This window comes from Periplaneta americana, chromosome 7 (genome assembly GCF_040183065.1).
Source record: "Periplaneta americana isolate PAMFEO1 chromosome 7, P.americana_PAMFEO1_priV1, whole genome shotgun sequence".
In the NCBI taxonomy this organism is placed as follows: domain Eukaryota; kingdom Metazoa; phylum Arthropoda; class Insecta; order Blattodea; family Blattidae; genus Periplaneta; species Periplaneta americana.
Window position 1 is genome coordinate 181,535,465 of NC_091123.1, and position 24,206 is coordinate 181,559,670.

The 24,206-nt window shown below is 35.2% G+C and overlaps 1 protein-coding gene across 6 annotated transcripts in view; it reads right to left on the minus strand.

The window, feature by feature from the left end:
* nuf (rab11 family-interacting protein nuf) overlaps positions 1-24,206 on the minus strand; it is a 791,668-nt gene that overhangs the window by 263,835 nt on the left and 503,627 nt on the right. For 4 of the 6 annotated variants that reach the window (XM_069832013.1, XM_069832010.1, XM_069832011.1 and 1 more), the window contains one exon: positions 7,839-7,931. The exons of 1 other annotated variant lie outside the window; for it this stretch is intronic. In XM_069832013.1, coding sequence (XP_069688114.1) covers positions 7,839-7,931 — 93 coding nt within the window. The remainder of the gene's footprint in view (positions 1-7,838; positions 7,932-24,206) is intronic. One more of the 6 variants, XM_069832012.1, reaches the window with a different exon arrangement.

The following is a 24,206-nucleotide window of genomic DNA, read 5'->3' on the forward strand; positions in this document are numbered from 1 at the left end:
AAAGAAACAGAAAAAAGAGAAATAGAATAAAGAAAAATGAAAGAAGGAAACAAGGAAGAAAGAAGAATGGAAGAAAGAAAAATGAAATAAATAAATAAATAAATAAATAAATAAATAAATAAAGAAAAAATGAAAGAAAGAGAAAACGAAAGAAAGAAAAGTTGAAAGAGACAAAAATGAAAGAAAGAAAAAATGAAAGAAAGAAAAATTAAAAAAGAAAAAATGAAAGAAAGAAAATGGAAAAAGAAAAAATGAAAGAAAGAAAAATGAAAAAAGGAAGAATGAGAAAAGAAAAAAATAAAGAAAGAAAAATGAAATAAAGAAAAATTGAAAGAAAGAAAAATGAAATAAAGGTGAAAAAGAGAAAATGAAAGAAAGAAAAAAGAAAAGTAAAGAAGTAAAAAAGAAAAGAAAAATTAAAGAAAGGAAAAAGGCAAAATGAGAAAATGAAAGCAAGAAAAAACGAAAACAATTGAAAAAAGAGAACGTGAAAGGAAGAAAAAAATAGAAGCAAGGAAAAATAAAAGAAAGAAATAATAAAAGAAAGAAAAAATGAAAGAAGGAAAACTGAAATAAAGGAAAAAGGAACGAAGAGAAATAAAATAAAAAAAGAGGAAGAAAGAGAAAATGAAATAAAGAAAAAATGAAAGAAAGTAAAAGGAAAAAAAGAAAAAGAGAAAGAAAAAATGAAAGAAACAAGGAAAGAGAGAGAAAGTAAAGAAATAAAAAGGAAAAAAGAAAGAACGAAAGAAACAAGGAAAGAAAGAACGAAAAACAGAAATAAAAAAGAAAAAGAAAAGAAAATGGAGGAAGGAAAAATGAAAGAAATAAAAAGAGAAAGAAAGAGAAAGGAAAGAATTATGAATGAAAGAAAGAATTAAAGAAAGAGAAAAGTAAAAAGAAGAAAATGAGAAGAAAAAATGGAAAAGAAAAAGGAAAGAAACGAAAAAACAAATAATGAACGAAAGAACGAAATATAGAAGGAAAGAACGAAAGAAAAAAGTAAAGGAAAAGAAGACAATAAAAGAAAGAAAAAAGGAAGCAATAAAAAGAAAAAGGAAAGAAATAAAAAAGGATAAAAAGACAACTATAATCGAAAAAGAAAGGAAGAAAGAAAGTAGAAAATAATTAAATAAAAAGAGAAGGAAAGGAAAAAGGAAGAAAAAAAGAAGTTCCCTGTTCCGCATCTTCGAACGTCAACTTTCAATCCTTTCATTGCATACGACTTCCCTTAACAAAAGTTCGCCTACCTTCGATATACTCACTAGGTCTGCATATGAAATGCTAATCTATCGGGAAAAGGCTCGGACCCAAATATTCACAAGCGTGCTTTCGACTCGATTTTGGCCAAGGAACAACACTGAGGTGCACCCTGTAACACACGCGCAGCTGTATTCCAGACTGCAGCTACGAATGTATTGCTAAATATATTCCTCCAGTTTGTGAGTATAATCACTCTTATTCTCTCTTAAGTCGTTATGCATACAGAGGAATTTGGACGCCAGCCATGGCTGACAAAAATATTTACAAATTGTTACGGAACCGGGTCGGAGGGGTTCAGAGTTGTTGCAGGAATGCAACAGCGTAGAAATGCAGTACGCTCAGAAGTCATTAAGTTGCCTACGTTCTCTTGGGGGAGCTAATCTTTTCGTTTCTTGTTCTTCACAGACAGATACTCTGTGACAAATTAATGTAAAAGTCAATAATTCTTTACAGCAATTAAATTCCAAACTGGAAGTAGGTCTTACCATCCAACACTGCAATATATTCTTCGGAATACTGCGGTCAGATGACGACCCCTTTTACTCTCAATAGTGATTAACCTACATATGGAATGTACCGATTAAGCTATTTCAGGTTCATGACTTACAGTATGTCGACATCTGATCACCTAATTGGAATAATAAATTATTATGTAAAATAAGACCTAAATATTACAATTAAATTTTGAAAGGGGGCAAATAAATATGGTTTAAAGGTTTAAGGGTTATCACGATTGGTTAAAAATACACTAAAACAAGACGTAAGTGCAAGTTTGAACCAATAAATTATTGAGATTTGCGATAGATTAATTAGTTTAGGAAATTGTATATTTATTATATAGAACTACATTTGTATATAGATCTTTTGTTAAATTATTAAGTTTTGTACTTTTGTGAACTATATTAATAAATCTATCTATCTACTCTCAATAGTGGAAGGGTGGAGAGAGTTTGGAATTGAACGGGTTACATCAGCTTCTTGTCTATGCGGATGATGTGAATATGTTAGGAGAAAATCCACAAACGATTAGGGAAAACACGGAAATTTTACTTGAAGCAAGTAAAGAGATAGGGTTAGAAGTAAATTCCGAAAAGACTAAGTATATGATTATGTCGCGTGATCAGAATATTGTACGAAATGGAACTATAAAAGTTGGAGATTTATCCTTCGAAGAGGTGGAAAAATTCAAATATCTTGGAGCAACAGTAACAAATATAAATGACACTCGGGAGAAAATTAAACGCAGAATAAATATGGGAAATGCCTGTTATTATTCGGTTGAGAAGCTTTTGACATCTAGTCTGCTGTCAAAAAACGTGAGAGTTAAAATTTATAAAACAGTCACATTACCGGTTTTTCTGTATGGTTGTGGAATTTGGACTCTCACTTTGAGAGAGGAACACAGATTAAAGGTGTTTGAGAATAAGGTGCTTAGGAAAATATTTGGGGCTAAGAGGGATGAAGTTACAGGAGAATGGAGAAAGTTACACAACACAGAACTGCACGCATTGTATTCTTCACCTGACATAATTAGGAACATTAAATCCAGACGTTTGAGATGGACAGGGCATGTAGCACGTATGGACGAATTCAGAAATGCATATAGAGTGTTAGTTGGGGGACCGGAAGGGAAAAGACCTTTGGGGAGGCCGAGACGTAGATGGGTCGATAATATTAAAATGGATTTGAGGGAAGTGGGATATGATGATAGAGACTGGATTAATCTTGCACAGGATAGGGACCGCTGGCGGGCTTATGTGAGGGCGGCAATGAACCTTCGGGTTCCTTAAAAGCCATTTGTAAGTAAGTAAGAGATATGATTATAGAGACTGGATTAATATTGCACAGGATAGAGACCGATGGCGGGCTTATGTGAGGGCGGCAGTGAACCTGCGGGTTCCTTGAAAAGTGTATAATCATGATAATTATTTTCGAGAGTGTTTATAATGAAGATTATACACGTTTTACATACGTTTCATTCTATTCTAGCATTAAAATTTGTAAAAAAAAAACTTATGAATTTACAAAAATGACGTAGTAGAGACATTGAGTACTGGATATGGCGTAATATATTACATGGTTTCTAAGTTACCGTCTCTAAGAAAATGTTTTCTTGTTGATTTGAAGCTTTTTCTCACAGGTATGTTGTATAAAATTGTGTTGTGAAGGCGATGATGACGTCATGAAATACTTGTTGCTAGGTAACCTTTTCTGGCATGAGAGTTAAAAATTAGGCCAATTCTGCAGGAATTATAGCGTCATAAACAAGCGTGTTTTCATGTTAGGATTGTATAAAATAAATGTTTTTTCGAAAAGTAAACAAAACAAGCAAAAATTGTATTAAACTTTTTTGTGTAAAATGTCTTAAAGAATAGCCCATTTAAATTAATGATTATTGTTCATTCTGTAGGCCTATATGCTACTTAAGAACAGTCTTGCGAACTCTGTTGCCTACATACAGGAAGACTATCAGGACTGGACTATTAGTTTTTTGTGGTACTCTACATAATTTGTAATTAAATATTTTAGTATAGTCTTGAATAATTGTATGCATATATTCGTATATATTTAAACAATTATTTTCTGTTTCATTATAACAAAGGTACTGAAAGAAATGCAAACTTCCTATTTTACTGCAACAGATGAAAACATTATTTATTTTCACATACCCATTCGGCAAAAAAATAATATGTCAAGGAAATGGGAGTAGTTAAAATAATTTTAAGTAACTAATGTGAAACTAAAACCGTCCGTTGTGGTGCTGTGATCATACAGGACGCTATACATTTTCGTTATCAGAATCTCTGTCATCCATTCCAACGGTCAGCTGTCAGAAGGGGGAATGAATAATCACGTGATGTGAAGGGAGACACGCAAGAAACACTGATGTATTGACGTCTGATCATTAATTCGCACAAATAACAAATGACGAGCATGTTCACGTTCAGAATATAATTTACAGGTATTCTAATGTCAACAGAAGTACATTTGAGTGATGGTTGAGAATTTACTTGTCTTTACAAACAGAAGCGAATGGGCTCGCAATCAATGCGTTGGACTGATATTGCGATTCCACGTTTTGTTCCAACGACCTATTACTCTTGTTAAGATTTCTTCGTAATACAGTTTTTCGTAAAAAGACATTAATATTTTTATTCCGTTTTAACTATGCTATGTGAAGTACTACGTTATTTAACGTCGATAGGATTGATGATAGTGAGACGTAATTGCCGACATGAGACCGAGGATTCGTCATGTAATTACCCGATATTTGTCTTACAGTAGCGGAAAAAACCTAGAAAAATCCCTAAACAAGTAATCAGCACAAGTGGGAATCGAACCCACGCCCGAACGCAGCTCTGGATGAGCAGACGAACGCTCCTGCCGTCTGAGCTACTCCGATGGCACTAATATTAATTTTTTTTATTTTAGTTGGTTATTTAACGACGCTGTATCAACTACTAGGTTATTTAGCGTCGATGAGATTGGTGATAGCGAGATGATATTTTACGAGATGAGGCCGAGGATTTGCCATAGATTACCTGGCATTCACATTACGGTTGGGGAAAACCTCGGAAAAAACCCAACCAGGTAATCAGCCCAAGCGGGGATCGAACCCGCGCCCGAACGCAACTTCAGACTGGCAGGCAAGCGCCTTAACCGACTGAGGCACGCCGATGGCTCATTAATATTAAAATATCTCCTGGAAGGTAAGCAACATATCCTGCATTTGAACATTTCTCACAAGCAAACATTCTAATGGGAAATAAAGTTATTTTTTTTTTCTTGTACCATGTTATTCACGTCAAAACAAGTGCTTACACAAATTTTGACCACTCCATCGCAATTGCTAGTCCATCCAGAAAGTGATTTTCTATCGGGTCGTTTACAGAAAAAAACACAATTTCATGGAAAGATTTATTGAAACAGATACAGCAATTGTTGCGCTATTTTTCAACATGTTCTCCAATGGAATTAAGACATTTGTCATACCATGGGATCAATTTTTGTATCCTTGTGTCGTAAAAGTCTAGTCAATCGCGTTGTAATTTTTATAATTCATAGAGTAAGTAAGTAGATTATTTTTACGACGCTTTATCAGCACCTCAGGTTATTTAGCGTCTGAATGAGATGAAGGTGATAATGAGTCAGGGGTCCAGCATCGAAAGTTATCCAGCATTTGCTCATATTGGGTTGAAGAAAAACCCCGGAAAAAACCTCAAATAGTTAACTTGTCCCGACCGGGAATCGAACCCAGGCCACCTGGTTTCGCGGCCATACACGCTAACCGTTGCTCCACAGGTGTGTACTGATTGATAGATCAATGTCTAAGGAAAGCATAGAAAAAAAATTGAAATCAAAATCTTTTTTTGAAAATAGAGAGAAGAAATAATATCTTCAAAGTTATCTGTTCAAGGTAGACATTTACACCTTCAAAAGTTAGTAAGTGGCAAACTATTTTATTTCACACTTTAGATAGGAGGTCAAAGCGAGAGAAATGTTGATAACTAATGTAAATTACTTTTAGAAGTTGAAGCTACTCAAAAACTTTACTGGTTTCCGAGTTACGGCGAATTAAACGAGGGTTTTCGCTCGACGAAAGACTCAAGACTAAAGTTTTTGTCTGTTAAAAGAGGAAGAACGCCAGGATATTAAAAAAAAAAACTCCTAAACTATAAATATCAATTGTCATGCGTGGCTGTGATCGTAAACACAACTTTCTGTCTCCCTTTTACCACTACTACTTGCTTTTACTCAACGGGATGGTATAACAGAAATATTTCTTCACACGAATGTGAAAGGATCTGCTTCTTGTGCAACATATAAAAAACGAAAGGAGAATCGTAAGTGTGTGTTTTCAGTTTTCTTATAGCTAGTGTCTTGAGTGATGCAGGCATTCTAAACAATAGCGCTCTTGCACCAGAATACTTTAACCCTTAAATTGGCAAAGTATCCTACAGGATACAAGAAGTTAATAGGTTATCTATATATATAATTTTAACTGGTAATGGAAATTACGGGAAAACGGCTGGACGGATTTTAATAAATGACCCCTCATTTTGAAGCTTGGAACTCAAAGTTTTTCGGAAAAATAGTAGTTTTCAGTGAAATGTCAATTTTTAAACATAATTCTTCTATTTTTCAAAATCCATCTGTCGTCAGTTTTGAGAACTAGCTAATAGCATTCACGGCCGACGTGATATAACCCTTCGCTTTTTTGTAAAGGAGAAGCGAAGCGAGCATCAAGTCGGCCGTGTTGCATTTCAGAATAAAACAAAACACATACTACAGTAAACAATATTACATGAAGGCCATGATCTGCAAGAATGCTGACATATTTAGAGCTCAAATTAAATTGGTTATTAAAAAGTTAACTTACTAAAAATAATTTACAGGTTCGATTCTGTAGTGTGTAATTTTCTGGGTACAGCTGTGTATTGGATATTAAAAACTACAAAACTTGAGGTGGTTTGATGACATTATTACCATTAGAAATGAAATATTATTGTAGTTAATGCCATGATGTGACTGTTTTTCATTAATTATACATATTAATGCTATATTGATGATATGAAAGTGAAACGTTTTGGGGTTATATAAGTAGATGTAGAGAATAACTTACATTAGATTTTGATTTCTATATTTTACTGAGTGGCGGCTAGATAGTATATGTTACTGAAAGCTATAAAACTTACGTAAGATAATAATATTACTAAAAATCAAATATTTTTATAGTTATTAATCAAGTGGGTTTGGGTCTTTTTCATATATTTAATGGCGGTGTGGTGTAGATATTTATATGCGTGGTTCTCTTCAGTATTAGCTCGAGAGAATGTTTCATTATTATGGAAGCAAATAACTTTCAGAATGTCTGGTATTCTTCATTGAAAATAAATCTGAAAAATGTTTATTTGAACGTCTAATGAACTTAGTTTGCAGCATTTGCTGCACAAGCCACTAGTATGCTATAATTTTAATATAATAGAAAAAAAATTGGTAGGGAAATTAAAATTTGACAATACTATAATATTGCACAACATATAAAACATGGACATTGCGATAGTTGTTTTCTTTACGGTCCGACACGGTTTAATAAACTAGTGTGAGAAATGAAGGTTCGCCAATTTAAGGGTTAAGGTCGAACACTCTACTATAATCCATATCTTTATACACAAATTCCACAATTTGGAACATCTAGCCGAAATCTACGGCTGACCACTAGGATCCAGGCTAGTAGGCTCTGAGGATGGTGTGAAGAATCCACCGAAACAGCTGTAAGCCACACGTGCTTATATAATTTAACACGAGTAAGTTTGCCATTTAATCAATCATTTATATTTAAGTGTTAAAAGTAGTGTACGCAAGATTCAAGATGGATAAATAAAATGATATCCCTGTATTAAATTTTTCATAATCACTACATAATCAATATGAGAAGTTAAAATTTCATTATTATGCGCTAATCTCTCAAAATCCATAGTATGGTGCTTTATCATAAGGGTGAATTCAGAGGTTCAGTGTGAAGAATTCTGGGTGCATGGGATCAAAGTGAACGAGGGTCCTTCCAGACTTACCCGATGCTGCCGGCGTTGTTGTCCAGGTCGAGTTCGACTCCTTCCCCATAGCACTCGTAGTTCTCTCCATCTGACATGCTGGAGCATTGACTGCTTCATGCACCGCCATGCAAACAACAACAAACAAACTACTACAACATCCAACAAATGCTACAGCAACAACGTGCGGCCTCTTCACTCAGCCTGCTTGCGACTTGCATGAACCATGTCCAACCACAACAGAAATTGCAGTAACAGTCATATTATGCCAAACTCATTTACCTCTGGATATTTTATGAATTGCACATATAAATACATCATTTCACAATAAATCAAGCGTCAGACAGTATATGTCAGAATTGACGTTAAAAACTATGCAATTAATGTCTTAATATTCGTGCAATATAGTGGATTCAGACAATATTTGAAATGAGTTATCGAATAGAAATGCGTTTCCACATTCATGTAATACAGATATACAAAACCATTTATGCTCGACCATGCCGAAATGTAGTAATTATACACCTGGTAGCAGCCCTTTAATGGACCTCATTAAAGTACACCTACTCATTAAAGGTCAGGTGTTCCACCAATCAGAAAACACCATTGTAGCAACATGAAAGCGCAAGTATCGATTATTCTCGGATATGCAATCGAAAGACAACTAGCGAAACGTCACGGAGGCTGGAAATCCAATACTGTCGCAGAAGGTTATGTTCTGTTACTATAATAATTAGCGTTAATTGTGAATAATATTGAAATAAATTCAATTTGTCATCTCGTTTTTCAATGTCTAAATCAATTTTAAGGTTATATCAAGATTAATGTTTATTTTACTCTGTAGATTATATCAAGATCAATGTGGACATTGGTTTCTAGGAAAAAAAAAATCAAACTTCCGCGTCTGCGCACATGTCACAATTTACGAGATATTGTACAAGGTCAGTTCCGCTCCCCAGTCAGATAAGAATAACATGAATACTTACGAATAATTTCAAGTTAGAAATCTACGGCTGACCACTAGGATCCAGGCTAGTAGGCTCTGAGGATGGTGTGAAGAATCCACCGAAACAGCTGTAAGCCACACGTGCTTATATAATTTAACACGAGTAAGTTTGCCATTTAATCAATCATTTATATTTAAGTGTTAAAAGTAGTGTACGCAAGATTCAAGATGGATAAATAAAATGATATCCCTGTATTAAATTTTTCATAATCACTACATAATCAATATGAGAAGTTCAAATTTCATGATTATGCGCTAATCTCTCAAAATCCATAGTATAGTGCTTTATCTTAAGGGTGAATTCAGAGGTTCAGTTAGAAATATGGTCGAGCATAAAAAGTCGTATGAAACTTGCCTATAATGGTAATTAAGACGCTCGTACGAAAATTATGAAACTCGCTTGCGCTCGTTTCATGAACATACTCGCGTCTTAATTACTACCATTACAGGCTCGTTGCATAATGTACTATTATTGCATTAATAAAAATAGCAACAGAATCCCAAAATACAGAATACAGTGTTCATAATTATACATCCGAATTGAAAGGGTGAGTAAAGGACAAAGAAAAAAAAAAAAACAAAAAAAAGGTCCTAATAATAAACGTAGGTCCAAAATTCAGCCATTTCCGAAATCTGGAGTTCTATTAAAATATGAAAATTGGAAATCTATCCTTTGAAGAGGTTGAAAAATTTAAATATCTTGGAACAACAGTAATAAATATAAATTACACTCGGGAGGAAATTAAACGCAGAATAAATGCCTATTACTATTCGGTTGAGAAGCTTTTGTCGTCCAGTCTGCTTTCAAACAGACTTGGACAACAAGTTTCGCTACTTGCTAATAAGGAAGATAAGACACGCAGTTTATACTCATTCTGTGATAGCAATACTTGATTTAAGCGGAGAGGATGGTATTTTTTTTTAACTTTTTTCCTATTTGGTGTAAAATATTAATTTTTTGTAGGTAGAGAGCTCATAGCTGTGGCAACTCAACGAAATAAAAAAAATTATTTGGGGGCCCAAATTTGAAAAAAAAATATACCGAATGCAGGATTAAACTAAAACCGATATATCTAAACCGTTTTTAAAGATAGATTCAAACAGTTTTTTGCAAAAGCATGTTCTAAAAAACTGTCTGTAACAGAATTTTGATATTAGTCAATACGTTTGTAAAATAAACAATTATTAAAATTTAATAACAATTTTCTGATTTCCTTTCTTGCAAACAAACGGACATATTTTTAAAATGAAATCAATTAACAAAATTCTGTTACTGAGAAAAGTTTCCTAGTAGTCTAAAGAATGTGTGTTCTAAATTTCATGCATGTATCTTTAATAGTTCAGAAATTATATCCATTTTTGTCTGGCAATGTAGCAAAAAAAATTAAGTTACTGGAAACCGATAAAAGCGGACGTGTGATTTAAAAATCCATAGCGCAGGAAGTTTAAAAATGACGTCTCAACATTCGATAAGGGCATAAATACCCACAAAATGTTATGCAATGCATTCCACACATATTAAAGGGTATTTTAAAGAATTTTTTTTTTTTTTGAAAATATAATTTACCGGAAACAACAATAGGATTTGGCGAGTGATTTAAAAATCCATAGCGCAGGAAGTTTAAAAATGACGTCTCAACATCCGATAAAGGCACAAATACCCACAAAATGTTATACTATGCATTCCACACATATCACAGAGTATTTTAAAGATTTTTTTTTATTTACTCATTTTTCACCAAAAAATACCATCCTCTCCCCTTAACGCGTCAAATTTAGGCATGATGAAGATCGATACAACAATAACACCGGTAAAGCGATCAAATAGGAATTCCATATAAAGGGGTAATTTTTCTTAAACCCGGGATATTTCCTATCATTTTTTATTTTCAGCAATTATTGTTATAAGCAAGTTTTAGAAACGCTCTATCCCAACGATGTGTATTTCCCAGACAGATTGTTTTTGTTTTTGGAGATCGTTTGTCCCTGGAGGTAGGGCCTACCAACGAAATCTATAGAAAGTCCGTCCTGTGTTCTGCCGAAAATCTCTACATCTCACTTTTCTCTGTCTTATACAGGGTGATTCACGAGGATTTACTGTCCCTTACAGAGCTTATTTCCGAACACATTCTGAGCAAAAATGTCATATAAACATTTGTCCTAATCTCAATACCTTCAGAGTTTCACTAATTTGAAATTGTTTGTAAAATACCAATATCCTTGAGTTTTAAGGGTAAAAGAATATTACAGATAAAAAATGGACTATACAGGAGTATACTTTCTTTAATTAGATAATATTCTGATGCTAAAAATGTGTTGTGAATCCCATAGTTGCTTCGTATAGATTTTTTTTTTTTTCCGATTATTAGCTATAAAATTACATTTTCTTGATAACACAATCTCAAGGGAAAAAATGTAACTCTCTGCATCATAATTCACAGTTAATTCCTAATCTACCACGAAAATCGTCTGTAGCTGCATTTAGATTGGCAACACCAAACACCTGCATAGAATTGGAATATATCAGTTCCCTAACTGCCCATTGTGCAACTCAAACCAAGAAATGGATTCGGAACACCTCAAAATCTGTGCTTCAGTGGCTGGTCATGATAATATCTTTGAAAAATATTGGAGTGCAATAGGTCAAATGACTTTATTGTCAAACGCCTGGCATTATAAAACAACAACAACAACAACATTTTCTCACGCATTTATCACAGCAATTGTTACAAATCACGCCACTCTTGTAAATTATTTAAGACTGTACATTAGGATGCATAATTAAATTGTAAAGAATCAAGTTCCTAAAGTCGTATGATTTGTAACAATTTTTGTGATAAGTGCGTAAGAATGATGTAATTTTTAGTTAAAAATTGAAAAAACAAAATCTGTACAAAGCAATTAACAACACATTTTTACGATGAAAGAGTAAAGGAACAGAGGAAAATTCTCTCCGGCACCGGGATTTGAACCCGAGTTTTCAGCTCTACGTGCTGATGCTTTATCCACTAAGCCACACCGGATACCCATCCCGGTGTCGGACAAACTCGTCTCAGTTTAAGTTCCAACCTTGGGTTCCCTCTAGTGGCCGCCCTCTGCACTACGTCATAGATGTCTATGAACGTAGGACTGAAGTCCACACATGTGCTGAGGTGCACTCGTTATGAGTGACTAGTTGGCCGGGATCCGACGGAATAAGCGCCGTCTTAAATCACGAAGTGATTTACGCACATCATATATATTATTTTAATGTACCGAAGTACATATGATATTTCCATGCAGATATTCTGTGTCATCATACGATGAAAAAGTAATGGATCCCGGCCAACTAGTCCTCGGGAATCACCCTGTATACTTCAATACTCTCTGCCTGTACAGCAACTTCCAGAACACAATTAATTTTCCTCCCCCTCAGTACACACAACTGTTTCCTAAAACACAATCATTCGCACCAGAGTACCAGACTAAGTGGTGTGGAAACATACGTTACATAAGCTCTACAATTCAGTTCCAAGTTTACAGCCTGCGCTAGTTAACCTACTTGCTGTTGGCTCATACAGAACGCGCGTTTCATTGATTCCGCCCGGATACGTAATATCAGCTCCAATTAATGGATGTGGAAACACGTACACGAATGCAAAACTTTGCGATACGGCGTGCCGTATGAAATGTAATGAGCCATATAGCATTCCCATCTTGATACGTGATATCTATCCGAACAGGAATTATTAAAGAGCTCTATGCGTCCGTCCGTTCCCATGGATGCCATGAATGTTGGCTCGAGCGAAACAAAAGCCGCTCGTTTTCGAGTGTGAGGGATATACAATCTGGATTCATTAGCACAGTTACACGGTATATGACCTCTAATAGGGCATATATCTGAAACACAGTACTGGTTAATGACGATACTATCTCACTGGTCTCATTCGATGCCCTATTTGTGTAAAAGCACAGAAAGATATACGATAATTCTAAGTTAATATGGAACAGTGAAACTACAGGGACATCATTTTATTTTTACTAACATTTTTAATATTAACCTGGCTATACCTTTGTACCAACGCCGTTTGCTACCCCCTTCCACGACTGGAGTTCGATGATACTGGCGTAATATACAAACAAATCACTTTACTAAGTATAGGAGGGAAGAAAAGTAGTTCATCCATTTACGTAAACTAGGAAATATCGCGATTTTGAGTTTGATCATTTTCATTAGGTTTTTGTTTAATCAAAATACAGTATAGTATTAACAGCGAGTGTTTTTACTCACGAACCGAGCTGTCCATGTGAAGGTATTCATTATGTTTTGTATATTATACTGTCTACAGCACATTAGCGTACAATATAGAGAATGAAGTTAAATTGAAAAATAAATAGGCTAAATATGCATATTTAAACACATTTTTGAAAATGGTGGCCGTTCATTTCGATACAGGCTTCAGTTCTAATGTGCATATTATCGCACTATAGACTATTGTACCTAATCCCAATTACCAGTTTCGTCCTTCGTACCAGTAACTCATATTGAAATAATTCTGTATCTACTCTATAAAGAGTACCTTACGTACTGTAAATTCAATCTTCACTTCTGCCCGATCCGAAAAGATAAAATTATTCAGACATACTATCTACTGTCCATCCAAATGGTTATGTCGTAGGGTCGTAAAAAGGGAGAAAATCACGTGACAGTTAATTACTTAACGAGGCCCTTTTATTTAAGTTATTTTAAACAGTTGTATAATATTACGTAGACGTCCAATTCCTAATAGAAATTAATGTTCTCACTAGCTGGCGAATAAAAGCTGGTGGGGGAAACCGGAATACGACGTAGGCAAATGGACGACAGTACCTGTGCGAAAATGATTCAATATTGAAAGCTCTTTCGTCACTGGAAAGTGCGAATATATTTTTGGAACGTACTGTTTACTATGACCGTAAGGCGGTCTTGGATCTGTGTGGAGGACGGTTGAACTTCATTAGTAGAAGGGGTGGGAGTGAAGTATATTCAAAAACTCAGGTGCAATAAAAATTGAAGTAAAAATAAAATGATGTCCCTGTATGAAGACAAACCCCATAGAGCACTCATATTTTGCGTGTAACAATCAAATCAATCAATCAATTTAGGGCATTTCAAAACATAAGAGGTTTTTAGCCTCATTCACGATATATCGCCATTAGTCTCTGTTCTCTGCATCTTCTTGTCGTCCTCCCACTGTACAAAGATTATCATGTACTTGGTCCTGCCAACGGAGACGAGGTCTACCAAGAGGTCTGTACATCTTGGAGAATAGTCGAAAGCTTTTCGTAGAAGAGAGTCTTCATCACGCCGTAGAACGTGTCCAAGCCAACGTAGTCTTCGACTTTTTATTAAGGCTATTATGTCAGGATCTTTATAAATATCCCTTAGTTCCTTCTTTTTCAAAATTCTCCATGTGTTATTTTCTTGAATGTGACCAGAAATCTTCCTCAAGATTTTGTTCTCAAAAGTAAAAAGGGATTTGAATTTATAGGGATTAATAAAAACGTTTCCTATGAAAGTTGTTTGTTTTGAAGAGGTCTATCAAATGTTACCATATTTGACCACTACTCCCATTTGAAATTTTAAAGTGATACGCCACTGACCCTACTTCCTGTTAAGGCTGATTGATGAAATCAAGCTCAAGTGAAAGTTCACCTGTGCTTTAGTGATAAATATTTTTGTCTCGAAAATTTTAATGCACTAGTTTCCGAAATAAAGTACTGTTACGAGTGGTCCGAATCACTCTGTATATCTGTTACGTGTGGTGGTGTAGCCTACATTGTGGTGTGTTCCAAGTACACAACTGGATGAATGAGGGCTGCCCAGTGCCAAGGAGTGCACTTCAGGTCGGTCTGTCTGTAACGCATGGCTTACTAACCCGCAGGGCACATTTCCAAATGGTTTGCCACGCCCCTGTCCTCTTATTTAGGTAGGCGGACTTTCAGTTGCAGTATAAAAGCTTCACTGTCTTCGTGTCAGGTCCACTCCCCCCCCCCCCAGAGAAACAAAAGAAATCCCCTTTTTCTATTTCCGTGCCCTGACCCGATCGCCATTGTACTGTGGTCCTCGATGGGCGAGGTACACGGGTTCAAACCAGGTTTTAAGCTAGAAAATAAATAATCGTCGCAAAAATGCACAAGCGTAAAATTATATTTGTGCAAATTGCGAAAATCTTGTGCAGTATTATAAATAATTCTACAGAAAGATAAAATTAATAAAGTATGCAGAAACAAAAAGTTATGTTTGTTTTTTTTTTTTAGTTTTATTACTAAAAATCCAACTTACTACACTCTAGATATTCTTATGTAAGTAAATCATTACACGTACGTGATATATTCATGTATTTAGTTTCATCAGAATTAATTTTTAACCCTGTTATTCTTGTTTCTTCTACTAAGAGTCTAAAAAGTTTCTTGATATCATCTTCTGTTTGTCCTAGACGGACAATATCATCGGAATATGCTAATAAATTAATTTTACCATTGCCCAATGAAACTCCATTATTTTCATTCCTAAGTTTCTGTAATGCCTTTTCTAAGACAAAATTAAAAGTTTACAGTGTCCATAAAATAACATATTTTAATATGATGTAAATTCAGCAGTAATTGATTCTAAATTTAGACTCTTAGTAGAAGAAACAAGAATAACAGGGTTAAAAATTAATTCTGATGAAACTAAATACATGAATATATCACGTACCTCAAATAATAGAGGGTCACTTCTAATAGATGATTGGGAGTTTCAAAGAGTTACTGAATTTAAATACTTGGGAAGTATAATTAATGAAACAGGCTTATTTGGGAAAGAAATTGAACATAGACTCGTTACGGCAAATAAGTGTTACTACTCCTTTCATAAATTGCTTAGTTCCAAAATCCTTTCTAGATTATCAAAATTAAGATGCTATAAAACAATAATCCTACCAACTCTCCTATATTGCTGCGAAACTTGGATATTAACAAAAAACAACAAAATCCCTTTTTACTTTTGAGAACAAAATCTTGAGGAAGATTTTTGGTGCCATTCAAGAAAATAACACATGGAGAATTTTGAACAACAGGGACCTAAGGGATATTTATAAAGATCCGGACATAATAGCCTTAATAAAAAGTCGAAGAGTACGTTGGCTTGCACACGTTCTACGGCGTGATGAAGACTCTCTTCTACGAAAAGCTTTCGACTATTCTCCAAGATGTAGGAGACCTCTTTGTAGACCTCGTCTCCGTTGGCAGGACCAAGTATATGATAATCTTTGTACAGTGGGAGGACGACAAGAAGTTGCAGAGGACAGAGACGAATGGCGATATATCGTGAGGCTAAAAACCTCTTAGGTTTTGAAATGCCCTAAATTGATTGATTGATTAATTGATTGATTGATTTATTGATTGTAAACATTGAAATTCTTTACGAGTAGCTTCTTCAAGATTTATTGTTAGCAGTGTGCTAACTCTTTTACTGAAAGGCGGATTCTAATTTCAGTTTTTACAAGATTCATGCAACTAAATCTTCGCTCACAATTTACAGTATGCGATGGAATTATATAAATCAATTAGAAGAAATTGTTCACTTAACTTACATGAATTGCACCAACTCTTTGAAATCTATTCCTGAACATCTATTGCTCAATACCTTTTTGAACATTGTCCACGCTATTAGCATTTAATTTAGGCTAAATTCAGACTAATTTAAACACATTTCTGATTTAATTTCTACATTACCACCTTCGTTTCTGAAGTCCAATGTGGTTGTCGCATTTTTGCACGTTTACATTCAAAGTTTATTGCATTTCTAGAAGTCGAGTAGAAAATGCGACAAATGCGACTGCGGCTTAAACCCTGGTTCAAACCCGATAGAGACTGATCATTTTATAAGGCGATGCAAGTACTTAGAATGGATTTATTCAAAAGGGAAGTGAAGATTGACGAACTTATCATAGATTTACGACATGCTAAAGAACTGTGTTGCTGAATGAGACACAAGGCAAAATTTATCAGCCATTGCTGTTCGCGTCAAAACTGAACTCTGGAAATAAAACAATGGACCTGTATGAGTAGCCTAATAGCCTAATAAGACATTTTTCCATACATTTTTCTGGTGGTGTGGAAGAGAAGGCCTGATGACCTTAACTACACCAGATGCATATTTACTACGTATTGAGCTTCGTGACTGTATATACTAGACTGTGGTTCTACTGTCTCGGACGTTCACTATAATACTAATCCGTCACAGAAAACGGGAGTGAGGACTTCATCCCCTCCAGTTTTGCGCTTAATGAACTGAATGTTATCCGGGTTGCGTTCACTATGGATTCGGCGCAAATTATTTTCTGCCGCCCCTGATATACGTGAACAATGAACATGTACGAGTATTACGTGTTACTAAACAATAACAAAGTATGAGTGTGGAGTAGGCCTACACGTTTGAAATAGTATAGTGGTAACTATAACTACAATACAAAGCATTCTGTGACGAGACACGGCGTGTAGGCTTAGGGTGACGTCACTGTGTACCAACTCCATTAGAAACTTCTGCTTGGTTCAAGCCGGAGGCCGATCGTTGTCAACGTTGGCTCGTAATTGGACACCATCTTCAGCACATCAATTTACCTAATAGCACATCTTCCACCACCCTCGGGGCGACTTTAACGTTATCCCATTTTCCATCTTGATTTTACCTCCGTTCCAGTCTAATATTATCTTCACACGATGCATTCTAAATAGACTATGTAGTTTCGTTACGCGTCATTTCTGAACACGGCTTCAGCACTAAAACAGAAGCCACCATTTTCACTTTCAAAAAGGTATGGACCAATAATCCCGAACTGTGCGATATCATAGACCAGTGATGTTAACTGATGCCCATAGGAGCAAGCGCGCTTCAGAGCCCAGAAGAGCCTGAGCGCTTTACAGCGGAAAGGAAAGAGACAGATGAAAGAGGTGGTATATGCCGCTTGGTCGAGCTATATACAGGGATGGCCAGCACTGATTCAATGGATAATGGAAGAGAACTTATTAAAACTGTATCCATGGTAATTTTTAGGTTTGCCTGAGAAGTATAAGTGCATTATAAGAATGTAAGTTTTAATTTTAATGCTCATTTTTCACGAGTTTGCTTTTTTATTCAAAAGGAATATTCTCTCAACTTTTTTACACAAAAGTGAAATTTTCATATATGTTTGTTTAGTAGCCTTACAGGTAATAAACAATGTTTTCGTAAATCTAATATATCGTAAATACGTATTACTGAAGATAATGTATTAAAATGTTTGAAAATATTCGCATGAAAAATGTTTGTAAGGAAATGAATTAAGAAAGCAAATACTGTTACATCAAAAACAAAAGATATGTGCCTATGTGTTGGTAAAACGTCAGCTCTATACCTTCAGTAGATTTCGAGATAATTTAATATTTTGATAACAGAAAGTTGCGCACCAATATCACCTAAAAGCATAATGCGATAAGAGTTTTATTATGTAATATTAGTTACAGTTAAAACATATACCTAGACAACTTTGCTTTGTACTATAATATTGTTTTGATTACTTTTATAAGGCTAAAGATACCATCAATATCAATTTCAACTTATCATATCAAATTCAGTGCCTTTCTTTGGGATAACACTTTCTTTATGAATGATATGTTTAATTCACTTAGTACAGTATAGTTGTAGTTATTATGGAGTTTGTGTGAATATTCCTTCTTTACTCTTTATTATGTTATTAATGTTTAAAACACAACTGCAATATTAGGCTAAGAAATAGGTGTTAGTAATTTTGTTTTACAGACAATATAGAAAATAACAAACAGAAAGACATAAAATTTCAGGTTCCGTTTGTTTGTGCACCACTGCTTCCTTAATCCAACAGGCTGCTTATTCCTCCTAGCATACCTAGCGCTTGATGCCCGCGCACGACGTCAAGGTCAGAAAAATGCGCTTGCTTTGACATCACTGGTATAGACAGCGGCGAGTTCACTATGAAGCGGTCACATGTTGATCTCTTTTTGATTTTCCTCTGCCCAGTACCGGAAGTTCTGTTTATTTACACTTCCGGACAAATGAAAATGTGCTTCGTCTGACATTAACAAAACAGTATTGTTGGACAGGATTTCAAGAAACTGTTTAGCAAATCTCACACGATTTCCCGGAAGTTCTGTTTATTTACACTTCCGGACAAATGAAAATTTGCTTCGTCTGACATTAACAAAACAATATTGTTGGACAGGATTTCAAGAAACTGTTTAGCAAATCTCACACGATTTCCCGGAAGTTCTGTTTATTTACACTTCCGGACAAATGAAAATGTGCTTCGTCTGACATTAACAAAACAGTATTGTTGGACAGGATTTCAAGAAACTGTTTAGCAAATCTCACACGATTTCCTGAAAGTTCTGTTTATGTACACTTCCGGACAAATGAAAATGTGCTTCGACTGACATTAACAAAACAATATTGTTGGACAGGATTTCAAGAAACTGTTTAGCAAATCTCACACGATTTCCCGGAAGTTCTGTTTATTTACACTTCCGGACAAATGAAAATGTGCTTCGTCTGACATTAACGAAACAGTATTGTTGGACAGGATTTCAAGAAACTGTTTAGCAAATCTCACACGATTTCCCGGAAGTTCTGTTTATTTACACTTCCGGACAAATGAAAATGTGCTTCGTCTGACATTAACAAAACAATATTGTTGGACAGGATTTCAAGAAACTGTTTAGCCAATCTCACACGATTTCCTGAAACTTCTGTTTATTTACACTTCCGGACAAATGAAAATTTGCTTCGTCTGACATTAACAAAACAATATTGTTGGACAGGATTTCAAGAAACTATTTAGCAAATCTCACACGATTTCCTGAAAGTTCTGTTTATTTACACTTCCGGACAAATGAAAATGTGCTTCGTCTGACATTAACAAAACAATATTGTTGGACAGGATTTCAAGAAACTGTTTAGCAAATCTCACACGATTTCCCGGAAGTTCTGTTTATTTACACTTCCGGACAAATGAAAATGTGCTTCGTCTGACATTAACAAAACAATATTGTTGGACAGGATTTCAAGAAACTGTTTAGCAAATCTCACACGATTTCCTGAAAGTTCTGTTTATTTACACTTCCGGACAAATGAAAATGTGCTTCGTCTGACATTAACAAAACAATATTGTTGGACAGGATTTCAAGAAACAATGGTTTAACAATGCTAATTACATGTACTGCGCTTTTCTTTTGTTATTATAACAAAATCATTTTCATTATCTGCTGAAATAATAATTTAATTTAAACATTTTATAATATAATTACAAATAACCTGATTAATAGCTACATTAATTAAATGAACAATTGTTATGAAGGTGTGTCATTTTCTTTAGATACAATGGACATGGAATTAGAAGATGAAGATGTAGATGTGGAAGTAGGATTTCGCACTTTATTTAGTAGCCTACAATGGATTCATGCTCATCGATTTACTGGGAAATAGTTGACGACACTGACTAAACAAAGGAATGACCAGGCGATAAAATGATAGTGATAAATCGAGCTGCAAAAATTATCGCGATGTATGACTGTGATTGGTTGGAATTCAAAATTTCATTACACTTCATTGATCGAAAATGGAATGAGATCATATAAACGAAATAGTCATTATAAATTAATGTTATATATTTCCGAAAATAGAGTATTTGTAATTTTGTGCATTTTTGGACCACTGTGCACGTACTGTATAAACACGATACCCGTTTTGATCACTGCTGACTTATATCCTGTAACAGAATCGGAAATCTGTATTATCCCCAAAACTTCATCTCAGCTCAATTTTAAATATTGAAAATGATAGATAATTTATTTTTATTTAGTAGTCTGACCCAATATTTTGGGTTTGCCCTGTGACACAGAATAGCTCGCAATAAAATTTAAAATGAAAAATTATATAAACAGGTTTCAGACAAAACTGAATAAGACATAAGAAAAAAAAATAGAACCAAGTGTCATTTAAACTGAATGTACACCATAAAGATGCTGACGAAAAATCGCTACAGAAAATTGTATTATGGTTGTGACGATGGCATCTTGAAGATCTCTCGTCAGCTTGTATTTTTCCCTCCACTTTACAAAGGATTTCGGAATAGTGCCTCTCGCTCCGAAGAAGAGACCGGTAACTGTGATTTTTTCTATGTTGTATTTCGCCAATAGGTACTGAATCGTGGGCTCGTAGATTTTCTTTTTCTCTTCGTTCACTTCAGATGGTTGAGTGGCTGAGATTTCAAATCTGATGGTAGGATAAATTATTTCGGCTGTCTGTTTATTCCTATTTATATTTATGATATCGATCCTACGATTGTTTCCACCATCAGCAATACAATGAACTTCCTCGTGAACGTCTAGATTTTTGGATCTAAGTGCATCTGCGATCATAGAACGTATGATGTTGTGACGTTTTATTCTGAGTACTTCTCCCTGTGGGCAACTCCCAAGCACATGTGGTAAAGTTTCATACTCACTGCAGTGCCTACAGTGGGTTGTGCCTGTAGAGCGACCAGGGAGAGAACGTACTGGTGCCACCATCGCAGTCATTTTTAGCATTTCTCTCCATTCAGAACTTGATAATCCGTCATGTTTGATGATACACGAGTTGGCTGCAGGTACTTCTTCAAACAATACAACTCCTTTTCCTTTCTGGGGGTATGCACACCAGGTTTTAAATTCACGGTAACGAAGATGTTGCCTTAATTGCTTCACGGATCCTGTAGATGGAGGTGGAAAGAGTGTAATGAGAGTATTTCGAAAAAAAAAAAAACTCGATGCAATGGTTTATCCATCACGACCAGGACAAGGATCGAATCCGGGCCGCCTAGATGGAAGACCAACGCAGCAGCTATGAGTCACAGGCACGGCATCTTCAAGCATTAGGCACAGACAGTACACTGAATGTTCATCAACGCTGGGATTTCCTAGTCAAGTTGTCAGTACCACAAGGCTACCGGATATCTCGCGATAAAGTCAAGAAGAGGAGGGATACTGGCCACCTCCCATGGGAATGGCATATATTTCCGGACTGCTGAGTCGGTAGCCACAATGTTACATCTCCGCCACAAAAGAGGTAAACAAAAGACGGAAATAACTTAACTATATATAAATGTATTGTGGGATTATGCAGGAGAACAACTGCTCCCATCTCCTGAACGAGATCAGAAAATACTGACGTAATTATTACATTCCGTGTGAATTTGAATTACATTACAGCCTCAAATATGAAGGAACTAGACATTAAACTGTATACAGTGAAACCTTTCCTTACGGACACTCCCAAGATACGGACACTCCTCAAATACGGACAAGTTTTTATGTCCCAACCGAAATAATATATAAATAATGATAAATTTAACTCTCGTTTACGGACACTCTCAGACACGGACACGGACACGGACACGGACAGCTGCTTCACAGTCCTAAAGCTTGCTTTACCTCCTGACTGCAGACAGAACTTGGTTTTCAAGACCTAATGTGTTAAAAAATGAAAAATTTAGTTTTGAGAACTGTACACAAATTCCTTAACATGAAAGAAGACAATAAGGGTCTCGTAGGCTACCACTAGCCCAGCTGGCTACCCCTTGTTAGCTGGAAGCGGGTGGATAAACAGAGTCATAAAATTTGACCTGTCTGATGGGTCCAAGGTTTCCGCGATCGTGAAATTGTATTCGACACATGATAGGGTTAGTAGGATTATTCTCTTCACTTCAATCAGTTATTCTGTTTTGAGAAACATGACACCTGAACGTAAAGGTTAAGTTGAAAACTGTAAATTACAGTACTGCATAACTGTAGACCTAGAATAAAATTGCATGGCACAGTACTGTATTTTCCTTTTTCGGTCTTATCTACTGTAGTTCAAAGTTGCAAACAATTTACTGTAGTATACTGTATTTAGAATTAAACTACAGTAATACATTTCATTTAAAGGACACCTCCCAGATGCGGACAGATTGTTACGTCCCTTCAATGTCCGTGAATGAGAGGTTTCACTGTATATGGGTTATTCCATATGAAATCGATCAGTAAAAAATCTCGCATTTTTTTATACTCTAATTTTTTCCCTATTTATACAAGGTGCTGAGGACAGTGCATTTTCAAAAATATACTATCGAAAGTCAAACGGTTTTCGTATTATTGAGCGACAAATTTAGCGTATTTTATAAAAACAAGCCTCTTTCAGCGCTCAGAACTCTGGAACCATTTACTGCAGAACATTGAACGAGAGCTCATTTTGAAGCTGACATTTGGTAGGTTATGATAAGAAGTAATACTTATTTTTATTGTACACAGAGAGACAGGTAATCTGATTTTACTTACTTTTAGGCTTTTTGACAATTTGTAAAAATGTAAAAAAATATTGAGAAAAAACCTTGCATTATTAAGAGGGATTCGGCATTGTTTGCTTAGTGGTATGGCAATACGTTTCGAGGGTATTAAATAGATTATTTTCACACGCCTGGACTTGAACGGGGCAGTACCGCACGCACTGGCCGAGAGCTGAAGATAAGCGAGCGTTGGGCGTCATTTTACTCCTGTGTTTATGAAAACTTGTGATAAAGCTAGCCCAGCTATTCGCTACTAGACGAAACATCACGTGTTTGTCTCCTGGCCTTGCTTGTCTCGGCTAGCTCCCGTCTCACAGTCAGCTGGTTAGTTCACGCGCGTACTATTTATTTTCTTTATTTGATATTTTAAATACTTTCTTATCAACATACCATCAGTAAAAAATGTGTTTATTTGTACTTTCAATGCGGAATCTAACTATATATTTTTTAAATATTTTTTTGATCCATAATATATTCCTCGTCCAATGTGTAAATAAATGCAGATAAAGAATATAGATGCTCCATTTGCGTGTAAAGTTCTAACCCTTTATTCAGGCACTTTATTTTTGTTATTTTAAGACAATGTTTTCTTTGTTGGTCCTACATTTATGGATTATAATAAGTATTCTATTAAATGTTGGTAATTCGGTGGCAAAGGCGTCTTAATGAGCAAAAATGTAAATTTCTCCATTTCCATAAAAAGTAAGAAATTCTGTTTATATGTCAATATAAAGTTTAATTTGTCAGCATCAAAATAAACCATGATTTTGATCATTGGGTGAAAGGGTTTCGGAGCTACAACAGTTTAAATTTGCTAATTTTATGAAAATACGATAAATTTAAATATTTTTAATTTAAACACTATGAAGTTGTGATGCCTCAAACTTTGCACAAAGCATTGTATCAAGTTCTCTACGTACAAAAAAAGTTTCATTGTATTTAGAAACAGTAAAGTCAATTTTCTCTATATTTCGGTCGATTTGAGATGGAATAGCTCGTATACGT